The sequence below is a fragment of the Solanum verrucosum genome, unplaced genomic scaffold (genome assembly GCF_900185275.1).
Source record: "Solanum verrucosum unplaced genomic scaffold, falcon-dt-bn FXZP01000303.1, whole genome shotgun sequence".
NCBI lineage: Eukaryota > Viridiplantae > Streptophyta > Magnoliopsida > Solanales > Solanaceae > Solanum > Solanum verrucosum.
Window position 1 is genome coordinate 1307993 of NW_026019911.1, and position 25713 is coordinate 1333705.

General features: G+C 35.7%; 1 protein-coding gene and 3 pseudogenes across 1 annotated transcript; 1 reads left to right on the forward strand and 3 right to left on the reverse strand.

Annotated features, from left to right (window-relative positions):
* The first annotated feature begins 12486 nt into the window (after positions 1-12486).
* LOC125822037 (uncharacterized) lies at positions 12487-15332 on the forward strand (annotated as a pseudogene).
* Positions 15333-15777: 445 nt separating this feature from the next.
* LOC125822047 (endoglucanase 6-like) lies at positions 15778-16376 on the reverse strand. The gene is made up of 2 exons (XM_049501425.1): positions 15906-16376; positions 15778-15819 (listed from the first exon to the last, which is right to left on the reverse strand). Exons 1-2 carry the CDS (start codon positions 16374-16376, stop codon positions 15778-15780), a joined length of 513 nt encoding a protein of 170 aa, XP_049357382.1.
* Positions 16377-16506: 130 nt separating this feature from the next.
* LOC125821829 (protein SENSITIVITY TO RED LIGHT REDUCED 1-like) lies at positions 16507-17429 on the reverse strand (annotated as a pseudogene).
* A 1086-nt stretch (positions 17430-18515) lies between these two features.
* LOC125822058 (uncharacterized) lies at positions 18516-25034 on the reverse strand (annotated as a pseudogene).
* Between the last annotated feature and the right edge of the window lie 679 nt (positions 25035-25713).

Genomic DNA, 25713 nt, shown 5'->3' on the forward strand with positions numbered 1-25713 from the left:
AGTCCTAAATATTGAAGTATTATGTCTCTTTATAAATCTCAATCAAGGTCATGAAATAACACGATAGAAGAAAATCAGGCTAATAACAATGCAAAATTTTAATAAAAACTAGATAAAGACATAAAATTGTGCGGAACCAAAGCTATTCACAACTTATTGCAGGGAAATGGTCATGAAATAGATAATGAACAGTTGCAGCACACATTGAAACTGGACTTCAAAACCTTTCTAGTTAATCTCAGTACCACTATTTGTTTTCACACTCAGAAATTCACTTAAAAAATGAACTTGCAATCTAAAATATTCATATCAATACTTAGTTATAGCAGCAACACAATACAGTTTCATGACAACAACTTCTTAATCAGATCCATCTAGAATTAATAAAGAAACAACATTCCATTGCAAAATTCTCTTTTGGATTCAGATTGCATAACGACAATGACAAGAAGTCAGCTCAAGAATTCAAAATTGTGAATTGTATCAAAACTTCAAGCAACATGACAAATCATAGTTATAGTTCAGAAACAAACCTTGAATTCCTTCGAATCATCAGATAAATAAACTGTTATAATCAATCAACACCCCTTCAAATTGTATACTCAATTGAAATCCTTGCATGGGTAGCAAACATGTTTATAGATATGATTGCACATTTGTAACAATAATTTAAATTCCTTACTGATATTTCCTCATATCAAACAAATCATACTAATTACTCCGAAAACACGAAAAAGAAGAAATTATCAAGCCATTGAAAGACAAAGTGACAAAGCTCCTACATGAAGGTTCATAAGAAGGAAAATACAAACTCTATTACACTACATAAAACGAGCAGACCTAAGATTTAAACTATTGCTTCTTAATTTAAGTTTCAATTCTACAAATATAGAAACAAGTCGAAACAGAAATTACTGAAAAAATCACATATAAATTTATCAAAAATATATCAAAAATTTTGAAGAAATTTAACTCGATATTTAAATTCCCCAAAGAAATTCATACAAAGAACAACTCCTCTTTTACACACATATTATCACAAAAGGTTGTGAAGGAGAAAAACTTTTAGAAATTGCCCAAATTTGTGAGAAATATTGAAACCCTACCTGAAACAGAGTCAATGAAGCCGATGTTCTTCCTCTGAAGCAAAGTAGTGATGGGTGACCGATTTCTCAGCGTACTCATCGCTCCTGACCTACCTGACGATAACCCGCACCACCTCTTCCTCAAAGGCTGAGAAGAAACCTTGTTTTATCTTTATTTTCCAAAAACATCAAGAGTCCCAACACTTTTTTCCACCAAACAAGGAGACTTAAGGTTACCATGGATGAAATTTCCAAGTCATTAATCATATAAATGCATAAGAATGGAGAATTGAGAATAAGCGACTTAGCTAAACTGATTGAGCAGAAACTTTTGAATGAAATTTAGGGCACTTATTTTCTTAGAAATTGGGGGAAATATAAAATATGGGGGGAGCTTATTATTTTAGCCAAAAATATGGTAGTACTCTTTTTTTCTGAAATTCGGGCAAAAAGTTATTGGAGGGAACTCGTTATTTTAGCTTATTTTTTAATGAGTATTTATAGGGCACACTTGTAAATATTTGGAGAAAAATTTGGCCATAGATTTCCCAAGTAATATTTGGGGAAAAATTTAGCAAATAGTGTTTGTTCATACTATTTGTCATTATTTGGTAAATATTTTTGGCAAATATCCCAACTTCCCAAATACTAGTTTTTTCTAGTGTTTGGGCCAAAACTCATTATTTGGGATGACACCAAACTTTTATCTTCTACAAAAATACTCTCTATAGTAGTTGTTTGCATTGTATTACATAATTTTTTACGTGAACACCAAACTATTATTCATTGTATAATTTTTGAGGATAAGTTGTTTGTTTACAAAATACCCTCACCCTATTTAAACTATTTTTTATTTACATTTTCTTTCCAAGCATTAGTTATTCATTCTTAAAAATAACATATGCATCTTATTTAGCTTAAATATTTTTGTGTGTGCATTTCCATGATTGTGCCGTATGTTTTAAAAAATAAACTTTCATCTTATATGAGTTAAAAATTAAACTTTCATCTTATTTAGCTTAAAAATAAAATGTCATCTTATTTAGCTTAAAAATAAGATTTTCATCTTATTTATGCTTTAAAATAACACTTTCATCTTATTTAGTTTAAAAATAAAACTTTCATCTTATTTAGTTTAAAAATAAAACTTTCATCTTATTTAGCTTAAAAATAAAACTTTCATTTTAAGTTTATTAAAGTAAAAGAAAATTTATTATTAAAGTTATCCACATTTTAATTATAGATAAAATATTATTATTAAATGAGTAATAAACAATTTAATGAAAAATATGTAATTTAGTAGTGAAGTGAACATTTTAAGAGAAATCAAAATATAAATAAACATAATAATTACGCAAATAAATTCAACTTATAATATAATCATAAATAAAAAATTGTATTCATAAAATGTAAATTTTTAATAGAAAAATATAGTTATCATAAAAACAACAAATAATTAAGGTTGTACAGGCGAGTCCCAATTATAGAACCCAAATTTTACTATGTTTTACTTATTTTATTGTTCTTTTTACAATATTTTAGTACCTAATAAAATTATTATTTTTCTTTATAATGGCAATATATAACATATCAAATTTTTAAAAAAGTTCTTTAAGAATATTTTGACAAGATTTCGGTTGATTCAATATTTGTTACATATCACCTAAATTTTAATGGATTGAAATGAGTTAACCTAATAAATAAGCGGATCAATAACTTATCCAAACTTAAACAGATTGGGCGAATGAGCTTTATTTTGCCACTCCTAACTTTTGGCAAGCTATTGTATAATTAGTGTTAGGGTGGATGTTCGGATTACTAAATTTCGGATATATTCAGTAACTCGAAATTGGTAGTTAAAAGTAGATACCAAATATCAAAATTTTAAATTTCCGTTAGGTATTTGGTATTTGGTAAATCAACCTTCGGTTTGTTATAGTATTCGGTAATAAATAAGTTGTTGCTGATTGTTAATATTATCACTCAAATTATTTCTATTTTACTATGTGGATGCACGATATAATCTATCTATATATAATAGGAGAGGAAAAAACACCTACGTGTCAGCACCACAAAAATCATAAAAACTGATTGTCAATAAAAAAATAAAATAAAAACTGTGGGTTTTCGTAGGGGAAATGGGTAGTATTATTTTTATTAAATCTGTCCGGATAACATGCCTATAATAGAAAGAGGAAACTTTCAATTCAAAATAAAATAAAAAACAATTAAATTACTAATAAAAAATAATAATTAAAACTTACTGTCAAAAACTTAAAAAAATTAAAAACTATGGATTTTCATAGGGGAAATAGGGTAGTTTTTTTCCCTTTTAAAAATATTATTAAATTATATCAAGATAACATGGCTTATTTTTATTTACTAATAGAAAGAAAACAATTTAAATCCGGATAAAAAAAAAGACAAAGAAGCCACGTCCTTTAAGAAAAAAACTTAAATTATCCATGATAAGATTTTAAATAATTAATTTAAAATTTGAATTTCAAACAAAACTAACCTTATCCCTAAAAAACATCTAAATATCATAACCCACATCTTTGGAAAATAACTACATCATCCACATCTTCTTAAATCAACTCTTCTAAATATGACTCCAATTCCAAACATGTGTAAAACAAAAATCTGACTACACTTACAAAGATCATAAAAGCATATTTAGAGGAAGTATAGTATATTATATTGTGTGTATATATGCCATCACTCTCAATTATGTGAAATTGCTTGATTATGATTGAAGGAAAAGAAAGAAGAAACTAACGATAAAGAAATGAAAAAATTCTGAAGAATTTTATGGCGGAGGATCATGTTCTCTTCCGTGTTTGATTTTTGTTTTATATATCATGTTTGTTTTTGTATTTTATTTATTTTGTTTCATGTTTGACTCCTCTTTTATCTATTTTTATTTTTCTTTGTTTGGACAAATTGTAGTCATAGAATTGGAGGTAGCGGCTTTGTAGGCTATTCAATATGCAAGGATGTAGTGTCAAAGGGTATAGAGATCATAAGTCTGAGAAGGTATATGTAATATATGACTGAGTAGTTTAATATGGATTTCAATTATTAAAATAAGTGTGCTAATTTATGTGCTACCTTTACTATTGATTCATGATGATTCATATAATTGTTCTATCCTATAGTGCTATTATTTTTTTACGTAATATGAATTCTCAAATTTTAGTCTTACTTGCATCCCTCTTATTCATACTCATGGATAAATTAAGTCACTTGGATAATAGTCATGTTCATTTCTTTATTATACACTTGAGTAGATAGACAGTGAACTCAAATGAATAAGAGGACATGGATGAGAGCAATGTATAAATTGAATTTACTCAACAATATTGGTAGATATATATATGAAGTTGAACTATCATATATTTATATAAAAGAGAACCCTAGGTCCGCCTACGTGACGCCACCACAAACTTGAATTTCCTTTTAATTTATTTATTTCCAAAATTAGCCTTCCTTTTTGATGAAAAGTTGTGACTTCTATGAAAAGTTGTAACTTTTATGAAAAGTTGTGACTTTTAGGAAGAGTTGCGACTTTTACATCAAAAGTTGTAACTTTTATGAAAAGTTGTGACTTTTATGAAGAGTTGCAACTTTTATGAAGAGTTGCAACTTTTATAAAAGGTTCTGACCTTTTCGAAGGGTTGTAACTTTTCCAAAGAGTTGTGACCTTTCCAATAAGGCACAATAAGGATTTGTTCACACTATCATTTGTTGTCTATAAATAGAGGGATCTTCTGCCACTATTATTTGTAGGTGTTTTTCCACTCTAGGGTAGTCGAATTCAAATACATTAATTAATCTTCTTATGAAGTTTGTTTCATTCCTCAAAGTTTTCTTTCTCCTATTTCATGGAGCTTATTCTTTACTTTAAGTCATAGCCATTCATGTAATTATGGAAATTTTTTTTTGCTATTTTTGTGACTTTTTTTTAAACTCTGTTAAAAATTTCAGCAAAGATGAATGAAAATTGATCTTCTCTTTTGTCCCTTTCTACATGTTTCTTTGTATAAACAGAGAAAATGGATTTTGTTGTAATGCGACATTATTACTCTTGCATCTCTCATTCCACAACTCATTACGCTGTTGAAATGGTTGAATTCATTATATTTGGTTCTTTAGTAAACAATTTTTTTATTTCTGCTTCATTGAATGTGTCGATCTGCATTCTATATAAGGAGTTGATTTGCATCCTTGTCTGGCAGTTAGCTAAGCGAGAAGCTGTGAGTCGCTTCCTCATGAAGTCCGTTAACTAGGCGCCCCTCTCTAAGTAGTCAGTCTGTTCTCTTGTGGAGAAAGCCTTACTCTCGTTTCGTTCGAACGTAGCCCGCAGGAGTCAAGGGGTTGTAGGGGCGAGGCCTCTCCTTCGAAAGGAGACCGGGGAAAAGAAGAGCTATGCTATTGACCGGACCCTTTTTTCTCATTTTGTTTGAAGCGGGCCAAATAGAGAATGAAATGCACTTTTATTTGTAAGTTTTTTTTTTTTTGCCATAGGGGAGTTGAATTCAAATAAATTAATTAAACTTTTTATGAAGTGTGTTTCATTACTCAAAATTTTCTTCCTCCTATTTCATGAAACTTAATCTTTTTCTGTAAGTCATAGTGATTCATGTATTTATTGCATTTTTTATTTGTTATTTTGGTGACTTTTTTTTAAGTCTACTAAAAATTCCAGTAAGGATGGTTGAAAATTTATCTTATCTTTTGTCCCTTTCTACAGGTTTTTTCATAAACTTTTTGGGAAAGTTGCTTGTGGGTTGTACTATATTTGATAGCACACAACAACAAATATTTGATAACTGATACGGAACCAATGATGAAATTTGTTAAAAGAACCAAACAGATTGATCTCTTGCTTGCCAAAGTTAGTATATTATTTTGATTGTTTTTTCTTAGGTACAAACAATTCGTATGTCATTGCACTCTTCCTAGAATATTAATATAGACACAATTAGTCCACTTCTTTTATCGCAAGTAAGTAATTTGTCATATTTCTTCGTCTCTTCTTTTTGGGCATAATAAGAGATGATGTTTTCTTGAAACAAACAAATGTCCAAAATAGGCTATAACAAAAAAAATTATCGACAATAGATATGCACATTAACGAAGAGTTCTAGAACCTTTACCGACATTAATTAATTTTCATTAGATTCAATATTGCTATAATCTTTAGGAACATTTATAGAGAGTATCAATTGCCTCTGAAAATACATATTTACTGATAATTAAGCTATTAATTGTTGTTAAAGATCATTTTTATTGTATTGATAACTCTCTATTTTGTTACAGTTTTCTGTTTTTTTAATAAAGAAGTAACAACTCGTTCTTCTGGATTATTCAATTAAATTTGTGAACCGTAAACTTGGATACAACCTGATAGACTATGTTTTAGAAAAATATGTTTAGCAACATGCCTTTTTCTTCTTGATTGCTAGGAAATTAAGGTTGTTTTTATTATTATTTGTGGATATTTGTGAGTTCAAGTGCTCAAAAATTTATGTTGTGAGATTTTAATATGTTATGTGTCAAAATTTGGGTTTAGAATATCCAGTTGTGAACAGTTCCATTTAGATGTCACCTACTGCTTTGTTGATATTTGTATTAATCCTTTGTAACTGCATACTATAACCATAAAAATAACTATGGTTCATTTCAAAATAAGTTGTGGCCGGTGATATGAAACATAAGCAGTAGTAATGACTACTCTGAGACAATGAGGCAAACATTTATGATACTAAAAACTTTAGGCTCATTTTTAACATATACATGATACGTCATACTATAATAAAAATAGATTGATGGAGATTCATAAAAAAGGAGTTGAAGGTCTTCCATTTGAGTTTAATTAATTATGTCCTTGTATGGACGTGATGCTCTACTTTACTTGGGAGTGTTGTTGTTTGAGGATTTTTTGTCTCTTTTTTATTGTCTGATGTTGTTCTTTATAAGTTTTAGGAATTTACCAAATTTCATTACTTCTGACCAACTATTTCTATGGAGATTTTCTTAGACTTCTTTCGACTCATACTTTTTCTATAACTAAAAATAAAATAAATTAGCACTTTAAGATTTCGGAGGAACGCTTTGCCTTAAAATAAAATGTTTTTGACAATGTAGTGTATACATCGAAAATATGAATATTATCGAATAATCATATGTAAGCTTAATAAAATAGTCGCACGGGTAATTTACCTAGTTTAAAAATAAGTTCAAGCTGGATATAATTTTTTTGATAAGTTATTGTTGACATTTCTTATTTAAATATAAAGCTTTGTGTATGAGATTTAAGCATTGTAGGTTATTGTTGTTGTAATGATTGTTTTCCATATTTAGCGTAACTATGTTTTAATATACTTGCTATTCATCCAATGTAATGAAGACATCAAATTATGAGTAAAATATGTTAAAATACCCTCACCCTATTTAAATTATTTTTTTTACAGTTTCTTTGCAAGCATTAGTTATTCATTCTTAAAAATAAAATTTCCATCCTATTTAGCTTAAATATTATTGTGTGTGCATTTTCATGATTGTGTCGTATGTTTTAAAAATTAAACTTTCATCTTATTTAACTTAAAAATTAAACTTTCATCTTATTTAGCTTAAAAATAAAATGTTCATCTTATTTAGCTTAAAAACTTAGGAAAACTGATACCTAGTTATGGTATGACATTATTTGTTTCATTTCAGTTTTTAAAAGCTTTGTCGTTTATATATTGAAACAACAAGAACCAAGTTAATTCCGACATATAATGCAAGACGTCTTATTTGTTAAGTCAGCTTGGTCACTTTTCCTAATTGACTTCTTTTATCGAGCAATTTAGATGCATCATGTACAAGTCTTGGAGAAGAACTTGTAATGATGTACAATTACCTTTGTCTTCATTGTTCCGTTAGATTGTTAATTTCCAAAACTTTGCTTCAAGCAATGCAGATGCACCATCTACAACAGATACATCCTTAACCTCGTACTCTCTCCTCATCCACCAGTCCTTTCGTCTCCGTTTACTAAGATGCAACAACATTTTTTTGGATAATTTTGACATTAGTGGGAACGGAAGACAAGTGAAATTATGAAACTTACTGCGAATATAAAAGAATAAGCACCCACTTTCTAGAAAGTCTCTCTTCCAGATACCTCAAAAACTCTATTCTTGTCTTCAACAGAATTTCTGAGCAGACAAACCATGCATTGATTCCCACATATCCTTTTCAGAGAGTCACCGACATAGACTAATCGCTTTCCTCTCAAAAGGTCCAACATTTCTTTGGCATTCAACCTGAAAAGTGAAGTAATACTACTTTACAAAAAGAACATTACCAAAATTAAGCCTAGCAATGCATAAAAGTAAAAGAGGACAGACTTGTGCACAACTCATGCTATATGCAGGGTCCAGGAATATTACAGTGCTTAGGCTGCCATCTAAAGTTCTGTTAACCATTATCAGGCCTTCCATTTTGATAACAATCAAATGACTCGTCAATAAAAGGACAAGAACCAGGTTCATACATAGGGTTAGCATCATCTTTCACCCACATTCCATCAAAAACATCACAATGACTCATCACTTCCCACCAAGCCTCTTTCTTTGTCTCATTTTCTCCAAATACGACCATAAATTCACCTTTTGTCTCTATTCCTCTTCTCTTTTATTACTTGATTTACTTGAGGTGAGTATATTACCTCAAGTACTGATAATTTCACATGACTAGCCTTCATACATTATATTGATTTGTTGAAATTTAACTATTAATTTGCAGTTTGAAGATTACAAAGAAAGCAACCGTAGTGGAAGAACATTGATATCAATTTCAGGACTCTTTGTGTGGACTTTGCAGGTTAGTATGTGTTTTGTTGTTTTCTTTAATAGTATGGAGGTATTAATCTTTAATAGTATGAGGGTATAATTCTTGTTTGCTATATATATAGGATATATACTTAATGGATAAAAGTTGGATAAATATATTGAATAGGCTTGATCCTTTATATGAGAAGGGAGCCAAAGAGTTTCTTTATTTTGCATCATTAGATAGGCCAGATGCATCTGCATTATTGTGTCCATGTCGAAAGTGTCATAATATGAAATTTGTTCGAACAGATTTGATTGTTGAACATATTGTGGTTGATGGATTTCTAACTAGTTACACTAGTTGGATTTATCATGGTGAGGAGCTATTTTCATCAAAATTGGTCAATCAGTTAGATAAAGGTGATGAGATGCAAGACATGTTACATGAAGCATTTGGAATTCCTCCTACATCTAATTTTGTTGATATGAACACTAGTGCTGAAGGATTTGATGGGTCAAATCAACATAACATGGGTTTTGATAAAAAGACTGAAGAATTCTTTAGCTTACTGAAAGAAGCTGAACGTGAGTTATATCCTGGAAGCAAGAATTCACTACTTTCGTTCCTTGTTTGTCTATTACACTTAAAGTGTCTCAATGGATGGAGTAACAAATCATTTTCCATACTATTAGAGTTGTTAAAAGATGTGCTTCCAGAAGGTGAAACATTGCCCAAGTCCTTTTATGATTCAAAGAAGATTATTAAAGATTTAGGACTTGAATATAAAAAGATACATGCATGTCCAAATGATTGCATGATTTATTGGAATGAGACGAAAGATAGAACGTCTTGTAAGTTTTGCAAAGCTCCAAGATACAAACAGTTCAAAGGTGTAGTTAATTCCAGTTCAGAAACATCAAAAATTCCATCAAAGGTGTTTAGATATTTTCCATTAATACCACGACTTCAAAGACTATTTATGTCGGCTAAAACATCTACTCAAATGAGATGGCATGCTGAATGTTGCACTAGAGATGGGGTAATGCGACATCCTGCAGACAGTATTGCTTGGAGGAAATTTGATGAAGCGCATACAGATTTTTCTTGAAATCCTCGAAATGTTAGACTTGGATTGGCTTCAGATGGCTTTAGTCTATTTAAGTCTATGTCTATCTCACATAGCACATGGCCTGTTATCTTGATTCCATATAATTTGCCATCATAGTTGTGCATGAAACAACCATATATTATATTATCAACTATTTTTGATAGTCCTCGTGCACCAGGTAATGATATTGATGTCTATCTACAACCCTTAGTTGATTAGTTAAAAGAATTGTGGGTTGGTGTTGCCACTTATGACGCATCAAACAATCACATGTTTCAAATGCGTGCAGCATTGCTTTGGACAATTAGTGATTTTCCAGCGTTAGGTAACTTATCAGGATATGGTGTGAAAACTAGATATGGTTGTCCATGTTGTCTTACCAACACTAAATCTACAAGATTGAAAAATGGGTGAAAATATTGTTTTATGTCTCATAGGCGATGTTTATCTCTTGGACACAAGTTTTGAAAAGATAAAGTTGCATTCAATGGCCTTGTGGATTTAGATGGAGCACCTAAACGGTTGACGGGAATTGAGATTCTTAAGCAATTGAATAATATTAAAAATAAATTTGGTAAAGATCTATTGGCCAAATCTTGTAAAAGGAAATGGGATGATGTTGATAATTTGGTGCAAAATATATGGAACAAAAAGAGCATATTTTTTGAGTTAGAATACTGGAAAGACAATATGATTCGTCATAATCTTGATACGATGCATATTGAAAAGAATGTCTTGACAATATATTTTGGACATTATTGAATGTAGATGGAAAAGGAAAAGATAATTTAAACTCCCATTTAGATTTACAAGAGATGGGGATCCGAAAAGCTTTGCATCCTAAGAAAGAGGCTAATGGAAAATATTATCTTCCTCCTGCATGTTTCACATTGAGTAACACACAAAAAGACATCCTCTTACAAGTGTTAAAAGATGTGAAAGTGCCAGACGGATATGCTTGAAATATCTCAAGTTGTGTTGATCTCAAGCAATGCACAATGCATGGGTTGAAGAGTCATGACTGCCATATTTTAATTCAACAACTCCTTCCTATTGCCTTGCGGAATCTCCTGGCAGTGAATGTACTTAAGCCATTGATTGAATTAAGTAATTTCTTTAGGGGCACTTGTTCAAAAGATCTGAAGATAGGTGACTTAGAAAAACTCCAAGATCGAGTTGCAATAAGTCTATGTCATTTGGAGAGAATATTTCCTCTATCTTTCTTTGATATCATGGAACATCTACTTATCCATTTAGCTGAAGAAACAATGTTGGGAGGACCTTAACAATATCGCTCAATGTGGTTTATCGAACGGTATCATTTTGTTATTTTTTTTTATCATACTTACAAGAAATTGTATTTGTATTTTAATAATTGTCTATTTTAGGTTCTTGCTTTGTCTTAAAAACTACGTAAGGAATAGACGTTATCCAGAAGGTGCGATTGCAAAGGGACGTTGGATAGATGAATTAATGACATTTTGCTCATGGTATTTAGATGACGTCGAGACTAATTCTAATCTACCTTTAAGAAATGATGTTTTATCTAATGAAACAAAAGACCAAGAGGGTCGTCGATCAAGTAGAGAGAAAGGATTTAAGCATGATGACATTACACGTGCTCAAGCCCACATATATGTTTTATTTAATTCTACCTCTACAACTTCATATCGTGAGTAAGTATTAAATCATAATTTATACTTCGTAATTAATTATTAAATAATTTTCTTTCATTTTTTTATTAAATAGTTATGTGTTTTACTTCCGTAGTGAACACATAAAAGAAATCAAGAAGGAAAATCCTCGTCTAACAAGACATAATGTGGATCAAATTCATAATGAAAGATTTCAACTACGGTTTAGAAATCATGTAAGTATCAACTAGCTAAAATATTTGCTCATATATTACTATATAGGTAATTATAACTTTTAGATCACATCTTTATTTTTGAATGCTAGGTCGAGAAGATGCATATGGCTGGTGAAAAAATATCTGAGGATATTCAAACTTTAGCTATTGGCCCATTAATACAAGCAAAAAGAATGACTGGCTATATGTGTGATGGAGTTAGATACTTAACAGAGTCTCGTGATGTTAAGAGAAAAACTCAAAATAGTGGTATTATGTTAAAGGCTATCACTCAAAGTTATGCAAGCACAAAAGATAAAAATCCCATATTGGCAGAGGTTTCTTTTTATGGAATCCTCACAGACATAATTGAGTTATATTATTCCAAGAATCTCAAGTTTGTATTGTTTAAATGTAAATGGGTGAACAATAACAAGGGGCTTATTGAGAAAGATGATTATGGATTTACTCTTGTGAATTTTAATCATCTACTCTATTCAAGACATCAGTTATCAGATGAACCATTCATCTTTTCTTCTCAAGCTCAACAAGTGTTTTATGTCGATCATCCTATGGAAAAGGAGTGGCGAATGGTTGTTAAACTTAAGCCAAGAGGTTTTTATGATTTAGGTGATGACACACCAACAATTGAGCATAAGGAAGGACATATGGAGTTGTCGCCTGAACAACAATTGGATGACACAACATTTGAAACTAAAGAAGACATTGAATGGGTTAAAGAAGGAGTACCAAGATTAGAAATTGAGCCAGAAACTTTGGAAAGTAATGAAGTATATGTTGAAGATGACAACATATCTTAGTTTTTATTACTATAGTAGTATAATCACTATTTCAGTACAATTGATTTTTGAACAATAATGACTTTGATGTTTTTACTCTTCATTCAACTGTTAAAATGTCATATGTTTATTTATCTTACTATTTGACATGATAGTTAGATATTATTATATACTTTTATATAGTAGAAACTACTTTAAATTTGGCAGGATTCATAGCTGCTAAGGAACTTCGTTGAAATGGCAAGAAAAAGGCAGAGAAATTCTAGTCAAGGTGAGCTTTTATATGATTCTTCGGAGCAACAAAAACAACAAATCGGAAGTATTTCAATGCCTCTATCGCCCCAAAATTGGCCCCAAAATGAAAGAGATGAATCACATGATACAAAAAATCTTCCAAGTATTAAATATCATGATATTTATTCTTTCCATCATAGTATAAAGTAGTTAGATAATTTTTATATAAATAATTAATTTGTCTCTTTTTATGTTTGTTTATTTATAGATTCTGAGCAACAAAAACAACAAATCGGAAGTATGTCAATGCCTCAACCGCCCCAAAATTGGCCACAAAATGAATGAGATGAATCACATTATACAAAAAATCTTCCAAGTATTAAATATCATGATATTTATTCTTCCTTTCATATTATAACGTAGTTAGATAATTTTTATATAAATAAAAAATATGCCTCTTTTTATCTTTGATTATTTATAGATTCTAAGCAACAAAAAAAAACAAATCGGAAGTATGTCAATGCCTCAACCGCCCAAAATTGGCCACCAAATGAAAGAGATGAATCACATGATACAAAAAGTCTTCCAGGTATTAAATCTCATGATATTTATTCTTCCTTTCATAGGATAATGTAGTTAGGTAACGTTTATATAAATAATAAATTTGCCTCTTTTTATCTTTGATTATTTATAGATTCTAATGAGAGTGAAGAGCAATCTAAGCGAACTAGGGGTCTCACTATGATGCACTTGGGATGGGGGAAAGATGGTGGAAATTTACATATTGAATTGAATGAACATGGTCAAGTTATTGGGTCAGAAGGAACTAGATTGAGTTCAAAACTTGGTGTGCTAGCACGAATGGCATCTTAGCGCCACTGAATCATAAAGATTGGAGGCTTGTACCTAGTATGTACAAGGATAGAATATGGGCTCATATCAAGGTTCTTAGTATACACAAAACCTATATACTAAGATGTTTTTGTTTTTATATTTTATTTTATAAATGAGTTGTGTATTAAATATATGTACAAGAAAATACTGACGCAACTGATGACATGAAACGCATACTGATGATGTCATTTGGATCTAAATGGAAAGAATCAAAGCATGAAGCAAAAACCATTGGATATGACCCACATAAGATTGATATTGAGCGTTTAGCTCATTGTCCAGATAGAGTTGAAGAAAATCAGTGGAGTTCATTAGTTCATTATTGGAGCTCAAAAGAAGCAAAGGTATGTGCTAGATTTCTATTTCTGCATTTGTTCTACTAAATGCGAATTTCATAAAAGTTGTCATAAATTATTGAAGTCGTGTTTTCCCTGATTATACTTCTTATTGTAGAACAATTAGAAGTTCTTTCTGATTTGTCCCTTTCTTCTAAATGGCAGAAATAATGTTGTTGTACATGTCCAGTTTGCCAACTTGCACAAAATGTTCTTGTATAGAAATTGATTGCACTTTGTGAAACTCAACTATGCTGCTTTTTTATATTTTTTCTTGGCTATTTCTTTTATATATTCAGGATTGCGCATGTCCTCTTATATATTGTTGTGTTCAAATTTCTAGGAAAAGAGTGAGAGAAACAAAGAAAGTCGAAAAAAATTGACTATGCCACACACATCAGGTAGAAAAAGTCATTCTCAAATTATAGACAATGTACGAAGTAATCACTATTTCTTTTCTATAATTTATATATTAAATAAAACTTATCGTGAATACTTAATGTCAATCTCTTACTATTCAAACATATGACAAAGATGAATAATGGTGTAAAGCCAACTCGTATTGAGGTATTCAAATAAACTCACATTAGAGCGAATAAAGAACCAGTAAATGAGATAGCTGGTGAAGTTATGGTAAACTCTTACTCTTTAAAAATATATAGGTACTTTCTTTCTATTACAGTTTTTTTTAAAAAACTTATCATTACTTTACCTTTCTTTCGAAAAGAAACAAATGAATGATCTTGTCGAGGTGTATCTTGAGTTGAATGTCCCTGGAAGTGCTCCTAATCACGTGTACTCCCAAGTAATGGGATCAGACACTCATGGAATTGTCCGAACTCTAGGAAAAGAAGCGTCTCCTAGCTTAGTATATGGCCCCGTATATAAACGATCTTAGGCTGAAAAAAGAGATTTTGATACAAGGGTTGAGATGGAAGTTCAAAAAGCTACCTCAGCTATGAAAATTGAGATGACAGAGAAGATGTATGAAGCAAAAAAAGAGATGGAAGCGATGGATAAAAAGTTGTTAGAAGCGAAAGAGGAAGCAAAAGAGAATAACGAAGTGATGGAGAGAAAATTATCGGAAGCAAAAATGGATATGGAAGAAATTACAGCGGATAAAGTGAAGGAAGGAATACAACATATGTAGAGTCTTTGGGAATTAATATTGATGCAAATTTAAAATCAGAGCATGTGAAATAATTGTGTTGCTCACAAAAAAATACTTTTTTTAGATGAAAACTTAGTTTCTCTTAATTATAATACTCTTCCTCTTTTGCAATAGGTTCTTGATAATCCACTTAAAGATTGTCAACAACCATCATCACTTGGTCTAGGTGTTCACACAAGAAAGATTAGAGAAAATTTCATTAAAATTTTGAATTTTATTTTAATTGCGTAAATCCTATCATTTATATGATCACAAGATCAACTAATTCCTCTTTCTTGTTTAATATGGATTAATCGACAAACTGTTAATTGCGCGTCATGTACACATAAACAGTCTAAGTGATCATGTTTTTCTTTTGGTTGTTGTTGTTGTTGTTGTTTTTCAATTGGTATAGTGAAATTATAAACTGTGTTAATTTATCATATTATTGTCAACTGGTCTAATAATCATTGTAGTCTTGATCCGTATATTAGTTATCTATTTTGTTGCTCTCAGGTTGTCACCAAGAATGTAGTCCACCTAGAACAACATCAAACATGATGATTAGTTCACCAAGAACACATTGCTAGTTCCATGCTTCAATTTATGATGAATCGTGATAATACAGGCTTGTAGCACTCTATCAAAGTTAAAATCTTTATGTGAGACTTAGAGAATGAGAGAAGCTCATTCGGAGAAACAGAACCAGAAGAACACTTGAGGTATTTGCCAGCAGAGGCCAAATAGTCCGAATAAGTAGTGGCAAGGAATGCAGCACTAGTAACAAAATACATATTGTTCCATCTTTGCATATAGATGAGACCTGCAGGAGTTTTCTGGGTATTTCTGTCATCCTTTGCAAGGCATGAACACATAAAGTTCTTTGCTTTCTGTTGGTACTTCTCAAATACAGGTGCATTATGACCAGCTTTACTAGACATAAAGAACTGCATGGACTGTTTTGCAGATCTTGAGTAATAAAGTTCTTTGCCTGGACTGTTTGGCAGATATGGTTCAACAAGATCAATATAAGAGTTATGAGTAATAATATTTTTACCTGTATGACTGTGACATTTCTGGGAATTGTCCTGATCCATCTGTTCTTGAGGTGTGTTAGGTCTCTCCTCATTGTTTGTATTTTTTTTTTAAAGAGAGAACATTTTCCTAAATCATTATAAAAAATTGATATTCAGTTCTAATGAAGAGTACAATCCAGAAAACAAGAGTTCATGGTTTAACATCACATAAATCTGAATGAGGATCAATGTTGAAAAAATGGCAACTTGAACCATGAAAGGTACGAAATAGATCAACTGAAAAAGGATCAATGGAACGCTCTTTTACAAACTGCCTGATTGCTATGATATTCTTCCTAGAATCAATGGGAAGCTCTTTTACAAACTGCCTGATTGCTAGGATATGCTTCCTAGAATCAGCAAGTCTAAGGTTTTTGCACTCTGAAACGTGTTGCTCATACGCCTCAAAACTGTTTCCAAACAGTGTTATATTACTCAATAGATCATGCCTCCAATTTGCCTCTAGAAGATTCTCATATAGTTCAGCATAATAATGTGGCATGAAGAACATTGTAGGTCTTAAAGCTTGTCATCGACCCTGTTCATTGACTGTTAGGACAAAACAACCGAGAGCTGTCAACACCCTAGATTCTGCCAGAGAGATCAGGGGATCAAATATCTCTACCTCCCCAATCCAGCTAAACATTCGTTTCATTAAGATTGCAAGACTAAGCTGTAATCTAGGAGGCTCATACGATTCTATGCTACCAATTCCATATATTACCATCTGCATCTTTCCTTCTGAGCCCACAACTTTTAGAAACCTATCAAATATTTCAGGGGTTTGTAATTGATCCAAAAATGTCAACTAGAAGGAAGAGCTCTCGAGTTTCCTAATGCAGGTTTGTATTTTCTGCATCAATTTAGATTCTCTCTCTGGATTGGTCTCAATATCTGCTGGAGTCCACAGTTGTTCTTGTTTTTGCCGTTCGTGAATGATAACTTTATGAGAATTTATTTTCTATTTTCCACGATGAGGCAATACAACAGTCCAATCTTCAGCTGGGTTAGGCTTGTCAAGAGTTGTTTCTTTGCTGATGAAGTCATTCTTCTATAGCTACTTGAGAATGACATGGACTAAGTATGTTTGAAATATGTTGTTAGTCAAGGACCTAACCCCAAAATAGAAGTAAAAGCCTAACAGATGCTTTTCTTTTGAAAAATAAAGTGGAGTCCTAGCCCGCACTCTTTCTCCTCACTAACATTCATCCATGTTTACCGGAGAGCTAAGTTGCTGTTGCATCTAAGAAAGTCATCGACAAAGCTCAATTCTCATCAGGACCTCATTGTTTGTATTGTTTTTGTTATTCTTGTTTTTTTTGAGTTTGCCACTGTTCTTCCTGCTGATTTGGCTCTTCTTCTTGGTAATGATGCTGCCTTGAGTCTATCTGTGATGTTTTATGAACTTGTTGCACGTGACCGAAAGAGGTGGTTAGTTTTAGAGATTACACATGCTTGTGGATTTTGTGCTCCTACTTTTCCTCTTTCTCCATTTGTTCTTTCTGGAAGTGGTCCATTGAGTTAAAGTTCATTGCAGGGGATTGAATTCACACTATTGCTGTCACGACCCAATTTCTCAGGTCATGATCGCGCCTACTATATAACCCACCAGTAGGCAAGCCGACCCATATCCCGGAACTTGAAGTAATGGGATGTTAGGGTAGAAAACCAACCAATCAACCTAAAATAGTAATAAATATAACAAGAACATGCAATGAACGGGCGGAAGCGACTAGACATATATACACAAAATGAATTCCTCCCAAAACCTGGAAGTCACAAGTACAGAGCTGCTAACAAAAGTACAAGTCCTAAAAGTGGACTACAGAAACAAGCTGTCTAAAAAGGCAAAAGACAAGCAAAAGTAAGTACAGAAGGAGACGGGCAAATCCAGGACGTTGTGTGCTCACCCTTGCAATGATCACGACTGCAGCTGGCTCGAATCAACGTCAGTAGCTAGCACTCGGACCTGCATCACGAAAATAGACGTAGAGTGTAGTATGAGTACCAAAACAACAGGTAACCAGTAGGCATCAGGCTGACTGAGCCAGATAAGCAAAAGTAATCTGAAATGCGAATAAAGGGTCACAATCAAGGGCAAAAAAGTAGTAAATGTGGGTATGTACACAAGCGTAGAGGCAACAAAGACAAGGAATCTAACTAACTCCGCCGGGCTCCCATAAACCCGATGGGTACGCTCGTGGACAATAAAAGAAACGACCTGCACGGACCCCCATAAGCCCGGCAGATGCACCGCAGTTGAAGTAAAAGAATGGAGCTAGAAGGTCTATGACAATATTACCAATTTCCGGACTTTAACTGAACCATTCCTAATTATATTCCAAGATCTCATTACGTCCCGGACTTTAATCGGAACATCTCCAACCTGGTATCAAAACCTCAACCTACAGATGAGAGTAATCAAAGACTAAATTGAAGATTCAGGAAGGAATTGGGAATGCACCACGTGCAAGTTGGACCACGGACTCGAACCGGGTACTATAGCTAATGAGTCAACCTATATGGGCTGGACCACGGACTCGAACTGGGTGCTGTAGCCAAAGGTCGGGCACGGATGAGCTGGACCACCGACTCGATCTGGGTACTGTAGCCAAAATCAGATCACAGGTAAGCTGGACCACGGACTCTAATCGGGTACTATAGCTAAGCCTGGACATAAGTAAGCCGGACCATAGAATCTAAACGGGTACTATAGCTAAGAATCAATATCCAACCATACGTCGCGGGAAATATCACCAAACCGATTACCGTAAATAATCATTTCTGTCCGACCCTCATATACCCCAAATCACTGAGGAAGTATCCAATAGTGAGTAAGCTAGACCACGGACTATAACCAGGTATCTGTAGCCGATAGAAAAGCAGGGCATTATGGATACAAGGTCATAAGCTGAGTTACCGCCTAGCTAAGGCTCAGACTATCAGACTCAAGTCTGCTATATCAGTCTACAAGGAGCTGACCGTTCGAAACGACATCGAAAAAAGTTCTACTGCCCAACGACATTCGAAACCTCGCAACTCTATGGCAACACTAGTCTAAGCCTAGACTAAGGCCAAACATACTTCAAATCAATATTATCATATACACCAGAAGGTATGGATGTTCAATAATTTCAAGAGTCATGTTTTCATAATCCAACAATTTCCCACAATAAGGTCTAAGGCAGGAATTATAGAAATTTAGCATGCTCGACACCCAAACACCTCCATACTCAAGCAAATCAATAAAAAATTGCCTAAACATGCTCAATCTCACGAGGGGAAAGCCATAGCCTACCTGAAAGCCGATCACGCGTGCTCCAACTAACGGTACCAGAGCTTTTCCCCTCCGAATGGTCTCCAAATGCTTCCCCACTATCAAAAGGTTAATCACCTCCTCATTACGAATATGTTGACACTAAAATTATATTTTTTGGAGACGGACCCAAAATTGGGTCTAAAACGGGTTGTGGGACCCAAAATTGGAATCCCAAAAACGAATCCGTGGAAACGTCCCAAATACCCTACTAAACTAATACCCGAAAATTTAGCACAAAAAGATGCCTAGAACATAGCAAATCAACCCCAACAATTAAAATCATTAATAAGTCTTAACTTACGACTTGGCAGTCCCTTGATCACCAAATTCTGGAAAAACGAGACCCTTCCAACCCAAACAGATTATACCACGACGATTCTTGCGAAAAACTCTACAAGTAAGCCTTAAGAATGACTCAAAACGGAATTTCCATTGTAGATTTTCCGATGAAAAGTGGGTCCCACACCCAGTATTGTTTTGAGCCAGATCCCACAACGGGCATCTAAAGCCTCGGGAAGTGAACAAAGGGTCGTTCTAGACCAAAATCGATATTCCAAAGCTAACCTAGCTGTCAGAATTTACATCTGAGCACGTCTTCCAAGAAGGTTGACCAAAGTCAACTATAGGCCAAATTGTAAGGGCAAAAAGGTCAAATGGCCCTAAACTCGTACCGATTGGCTCGATACTCGTGTTGACCATGCTACTAGCCAAATTTGCCATTTTGAAGCTGATGGAAACGTCAAAATTTTATTCTGAGGTCTTTTACCTGAATTTATGACCGAAGTCAACTTTTCAAGTTATAAAATCTCCAAAATAGGGAAACGGGAATAAAACCCAAACGAACGACCAGGCGACCGAACAGTCAGTGCCAGCAAGTCATAAATGACTTGGCGTCACTACAGGAATGCTCTAAACGATGGAATGAATGCTTTAATTTAAAAATGACCTGGAGGGTCATTACAATATCCACTACTAAATGATCTTTCGTCCGCGAAAGTAAAAGTCAAGAAGTACCTGAAGGCTTAAATAAGCCGGGGAACTGCGCCCGAATCTCATTCTCGGTCTCCCAGGTAGCCTCCTCAACTGGATGATGTCTCCAATGGACCTAAACCATAGGAATGGCTCTGGTACGCAACCGTCTGACATCTCTGGCCAAACTAGCAACTGGCTCCTCAATGTATCTCAAACTGTCATCCAAGTCAACTGCATCATACTGAATCACATGGGACTCATCTGGAACATACCGGTGCAACATCGAAACATGAAAAACTGGGTGAATAGCTGAAAAGGCCGGGGGGAAAGCTAACTCATATGCGACCTCCCCAACTGTCCTCAATATCTCAAAATGACCTATATACCTTGGGCTAAGCTTGCCCCGCCTCCCAAATCTCATTACACCCTTAATGGGCGACACACAGAGGAATACTCTATCACCAATAGCAAATTTCAAAGGGTCGATGCCTACGGTCTGCATAACTCTGATGTCTACTCTGGGCTGTCTTGAGCCTATCCTGAATCACCCTCACATGATCTAAAGCCTCTCGCATCAAGTCTGTACCGCGCTGCCTGGGCTCTGTAGACCCAAACCAACCAACTGGAGAGCGACAACGCCTACCATATAAGGCCTCGAATGGGGCCATCTGAATACTTGAGTGGTAGCTGTTGTTGTATGCAAACTCTGCCAAAGGCAAATACTAGTCCCACTAACCCCCAAAATCCATAACACAAGCCCGTAACATGTCCTCAAGAACCTGAATCGTGCGCTCCGACTAACCATCAGTCTGCGGGTGGAAAGCTGTGCTAAGGTCAACACGGGTACCCAACTCATCCTGGAAGGTCCTCTAGAAGCTAATTGTGAACTGTGGGCCTCGGTCTGAGATGATGGAAACAGGCACACCATGAAGACGAACCACCTCTCGAATGTAGATACGGGCTAACTTCTTAGCACTGTAGGAAGTATGGATAGGAATGAAGTGTGCTGACTTGGTTAATCGATCCAAGATGACCCAAATACTATCAAGACCACGGGAAGTGTGGGGTAATCCTACAACGAAGTCCATGCTGATCCTCTCCCATTTCCACTCAGGAATGGGTAATCTCTGAAGCTCGCCATCAGGCCTTAAATGCTCGGCCTTAACCTACTGACTACTCAAGCAACGCGATACATAATCCACAATATCTCTCCTCATGCCGCTCCACCAGTAGTGCTGTCTCAAGTCCCGATACATCTTTGCTGTGCCCAGATGAACAGAATATTTGGAGTCATGGGCCTCGGTAAGAGTCATCTGAATCAGACCCCCAACTCTTGGAACACAAAGTCGATCACCAAATCTTAAAATCCCATCTAAATCTAAGGTAGCCAGGCTAGTGTCACCTCCCAAAACTCGATTTCGAAGTGCCATTAAGTCCTCATCGACAAACTGATGGCTGTGAATCTGATCCAGCAGAGATGACTAAGCATTCACATAAGCTAGTACACACAGGGAATCAGAGATATCAAGCCATATCATGCGGTTAGCTAAGGACTGGATGTCAAAAGCTAATGGTCGCTCCGTAGTAGAATGAAAGGCTAGACTACCCATACTCACTGCCTTCCGACTCAAGGCGTCCTCTACTACATTCTCCTTGCCCGGATGGTAGAGAATAGAGAGGTCATAGTCCTTCAGGAGCTCAATCCAACGGCGCTGTCTCGAATTAAGATCCCTCTGGCTCATAATGTACTGAAGGCTCCTATGATTAGTATAGATCTCGCATCGAACTCCATACATGTAATGCCTCCAAATCTTAAGTGCAAAAACTATCGCCGCCTACTCTAAGTTATGAGTGGGGTAGTTGCGCTTGTGTGACTTAAGCTGCTTCGACGCATAAGCAATAACACAGCCCTGCCGCATCAGTGCACAACCCAAACCAATGCCGGATGCGTCACAATAAACAGTAAACCCCTCGTCCTCAAGTGGAAGAGTCAATATAGGAGTGGTGGTAAGCAACTCTTTAAGCCTCAGAAAGCTCCTCTCACACTCCTCCGACCACACAAACGAAACATCCTGGCGAGTCAACCGAGTCAAAGGAGCTGCTATAGTTGAAAATCCCACAACAATACGCCTGTAGTAACCTGCCAATCCGACGAAGCTACGAATCTCAGTCACAGAGGTGGGCCTGGCCCAATCACGAATGGCCTCAATCTTAGAGGGATCTACCATATTGCCATCCTTAGACACCACGTGCCCCAAGAATGCTACGGACTCAAGCCAAAACTCGAACTTTCAAAATTTGACATAAAGTCGTTGGCCTCTTAAAGTCTGGAGCACTATCCTAAAATGTTGCTCATGCTCCTCCCGGCTCCGCGAGTATACTAGAATGTCATCTATGAAGACTATGACAAACGAATCCAAGTACGGCCTAAACACCCTAGTCATCAAGTCCATGAACGCGGCAGGGGCGTTAGTCAACCCAAAAGACATCACTAGGAATTCGTAGTGGTCGTAATGAGTCCTAAATGCAGTTTTAGGGACGTCCGTTGCCCTAATCGCTAATTATGGAAAAAAGAGACCCTTCCAACCCAAACAGATTATACCACGACGATCCTTGCAAAAAACTTTACAAGTTAGCCTCAAGAATGACTCAAAACGGACCTAAGATGATCAAGATCTAACCTTTCAAAGTTCAACAAAAATTCATTCCGAAAATCACTCTAGCAGTAGCTCAATTTGATTCCTTACCTCATACGAAGCCTCCCCTCGCGTTTCTAAGCTCACGCTCTAAACGATGGAATGAATGCTTTAATTTAAAAATGACCTGGAGGGTCATTACAATATCCACTACTAAAAGAACTTTCTTCCGCGAAAGTAAGAGTGAAGAAGTACCTGAAGGCTCAAATAAGCCGGGGAACTGTGCCAGCATCTCATGCTCGGTCTCCAAGGTAGCCTCCTCAACTGGACGATGTCTCCAATGGACCTTAACCACAGGAATGGCTCTGGAACGCAACCGTCTGACATCTCTGGTCAAAATAGCAACTGGCTCCTCAATGTATCTCAAGCTGTCATCCAAGTCAACTGCATCATACTGAATCACATGGGACTCATCTGGAACATACCGGCACAACATCGAAACATGAAAAACTGGGTGAATAGTTGAAAAGGCCGGGGGAAAAGGTAACCTATATGCGACCTCCCCAACTGTCCTCAATATCTCAAAAGGGCCTATATACATGGGGCTAAGCTTGCCCCGCCTCCCAAATCTCATTACATCCTTCATGGGAGACACGGTGGAATACACTATCACCAACACTAAATTTCAACGGTCGACGCCTACGGTCTGCATAACTCTGATGTCTACAGAGGCTGTCATGAGCCTATCCTGAATCACTCTCACATGATCTAAAGCATCTCGCACCAAGTCTGTACCACGCGGCCTGCGCTCTGTAGACTCAAACCAACCAACTGGAGAACGACAACACCTACCATATAAGGCCTTGAATGGGGCCATGTGAATACTCGAGTGGTAGCTTTTGTTGTACGCAAACTCTGCCAAAGGCAAATACTGGTCCCATTGACCCCCAAAATCCATAACACAAGCCCGCAACATGTCCTCAAGAACCTGAATCATGCGCTCCGACTGACCATCAGTCTGCGGGTGGAAAGCTGTGCTAAGGTCAACACGGGTACCCAACTCATCCTGGAAGGTCCTCCAAAAGCTAGATGTGAACTGTGGGCCTCGGTCTGAGATGATGGAAACAGGCACACCATGAAGACGAACCACCTCTCGAATGTAGATACGGGCTGAGCTCTCAGCACTATACGAAGTATGGACAGGAATTAAGTGTGCTGACTTGGTCAATCGATCCACGATGACCCAAATATTATCAAGACCACGGGAAGTGCGTGGTAATCGTACAATCAAATCCATGGTGAACCTCTCCGATTTCCACTCAGGAATGGATAATCTCTGAAGCTCGCCACGAGGCCTCAAATGCTCGGCCTTAACCTGCTAATAACTCAAGCAACTCGATAAATAATCCACAATATCTCTCCTCATGCCGCTCCACCAGTAGTGTTGTCTCAGGTCCCGATACATCTTTGCTATGCCCGGATGAATAGAATATTTAGAGTCATGGACCTCGGTAAGAATCATCTGAATCAGACCCCAACTCTTGGAACACAAAGTCGATCACCAAATCTTAAAACCCAATCTAAATCTAAGGTAGCCAGGCCAGTGTCACCTCCCCAAAACTCGATCTCGAAGTGCCACTGCGTCCTCATCCTCAAACTGATGGCTACGAATCCGATGAAGCTATGAATCTCAGTCACAAAAGTGGGCCAGGCCCAATCACGAATCGCCTCAATCTTAGCGGGATCTACCATAATGCCATACGCAGACACCACGTGCCCCAAGAATGATACGAACTCAAGCCAAAACTCGCACTTTGAGAACTTGCATAAAGTCGCTGGCCTCTCAAATCTGGAGCACTATCCTCAAATGCTGCTCATGCTCCTCCCGCTCCGCGAGTATACTAGAATATCATCTATGAAGACTATGACAAACGAATCCAAGTACGGCCTAAACACCCTAGTCATCAAGTCCATGAACGCGGCAGGGGCGTTAGTCAACCAAAAAGACATCACTAGGACTCATAGTGGCCGTAACGAGTCCTAAATGCAGTTTTAGGGACGTCCGCTGCCTAATCTCAACTGGTGGTAGCCGGATGTTAAATCAATCTTAGAAAATACCACGCACCCTGAAGTTGGTTAAATAGATCATCAATCCTAGGCATGGGGTCCGGTTCTTCACCATCACTTGTTCAACTGCCTGTAGTCGATGCGCAATCGCATAGTACCGTCCTTTTCTTCACGAAGAGGACTGGGGCACCCCAAGGCGATACATTAGGCCGAATGAATCCTTTATCTAAGAGATACTGAATCTGAACACTGAGCTCCTTGAGCTAACGGGGGCCATACGGTATGGTGGTATAGAAATGGGCTTAGTGCCCGGCTCTACTTCAATAGGAAAGTCAATGTCACGATCATGAGGGAGACCAGGCAG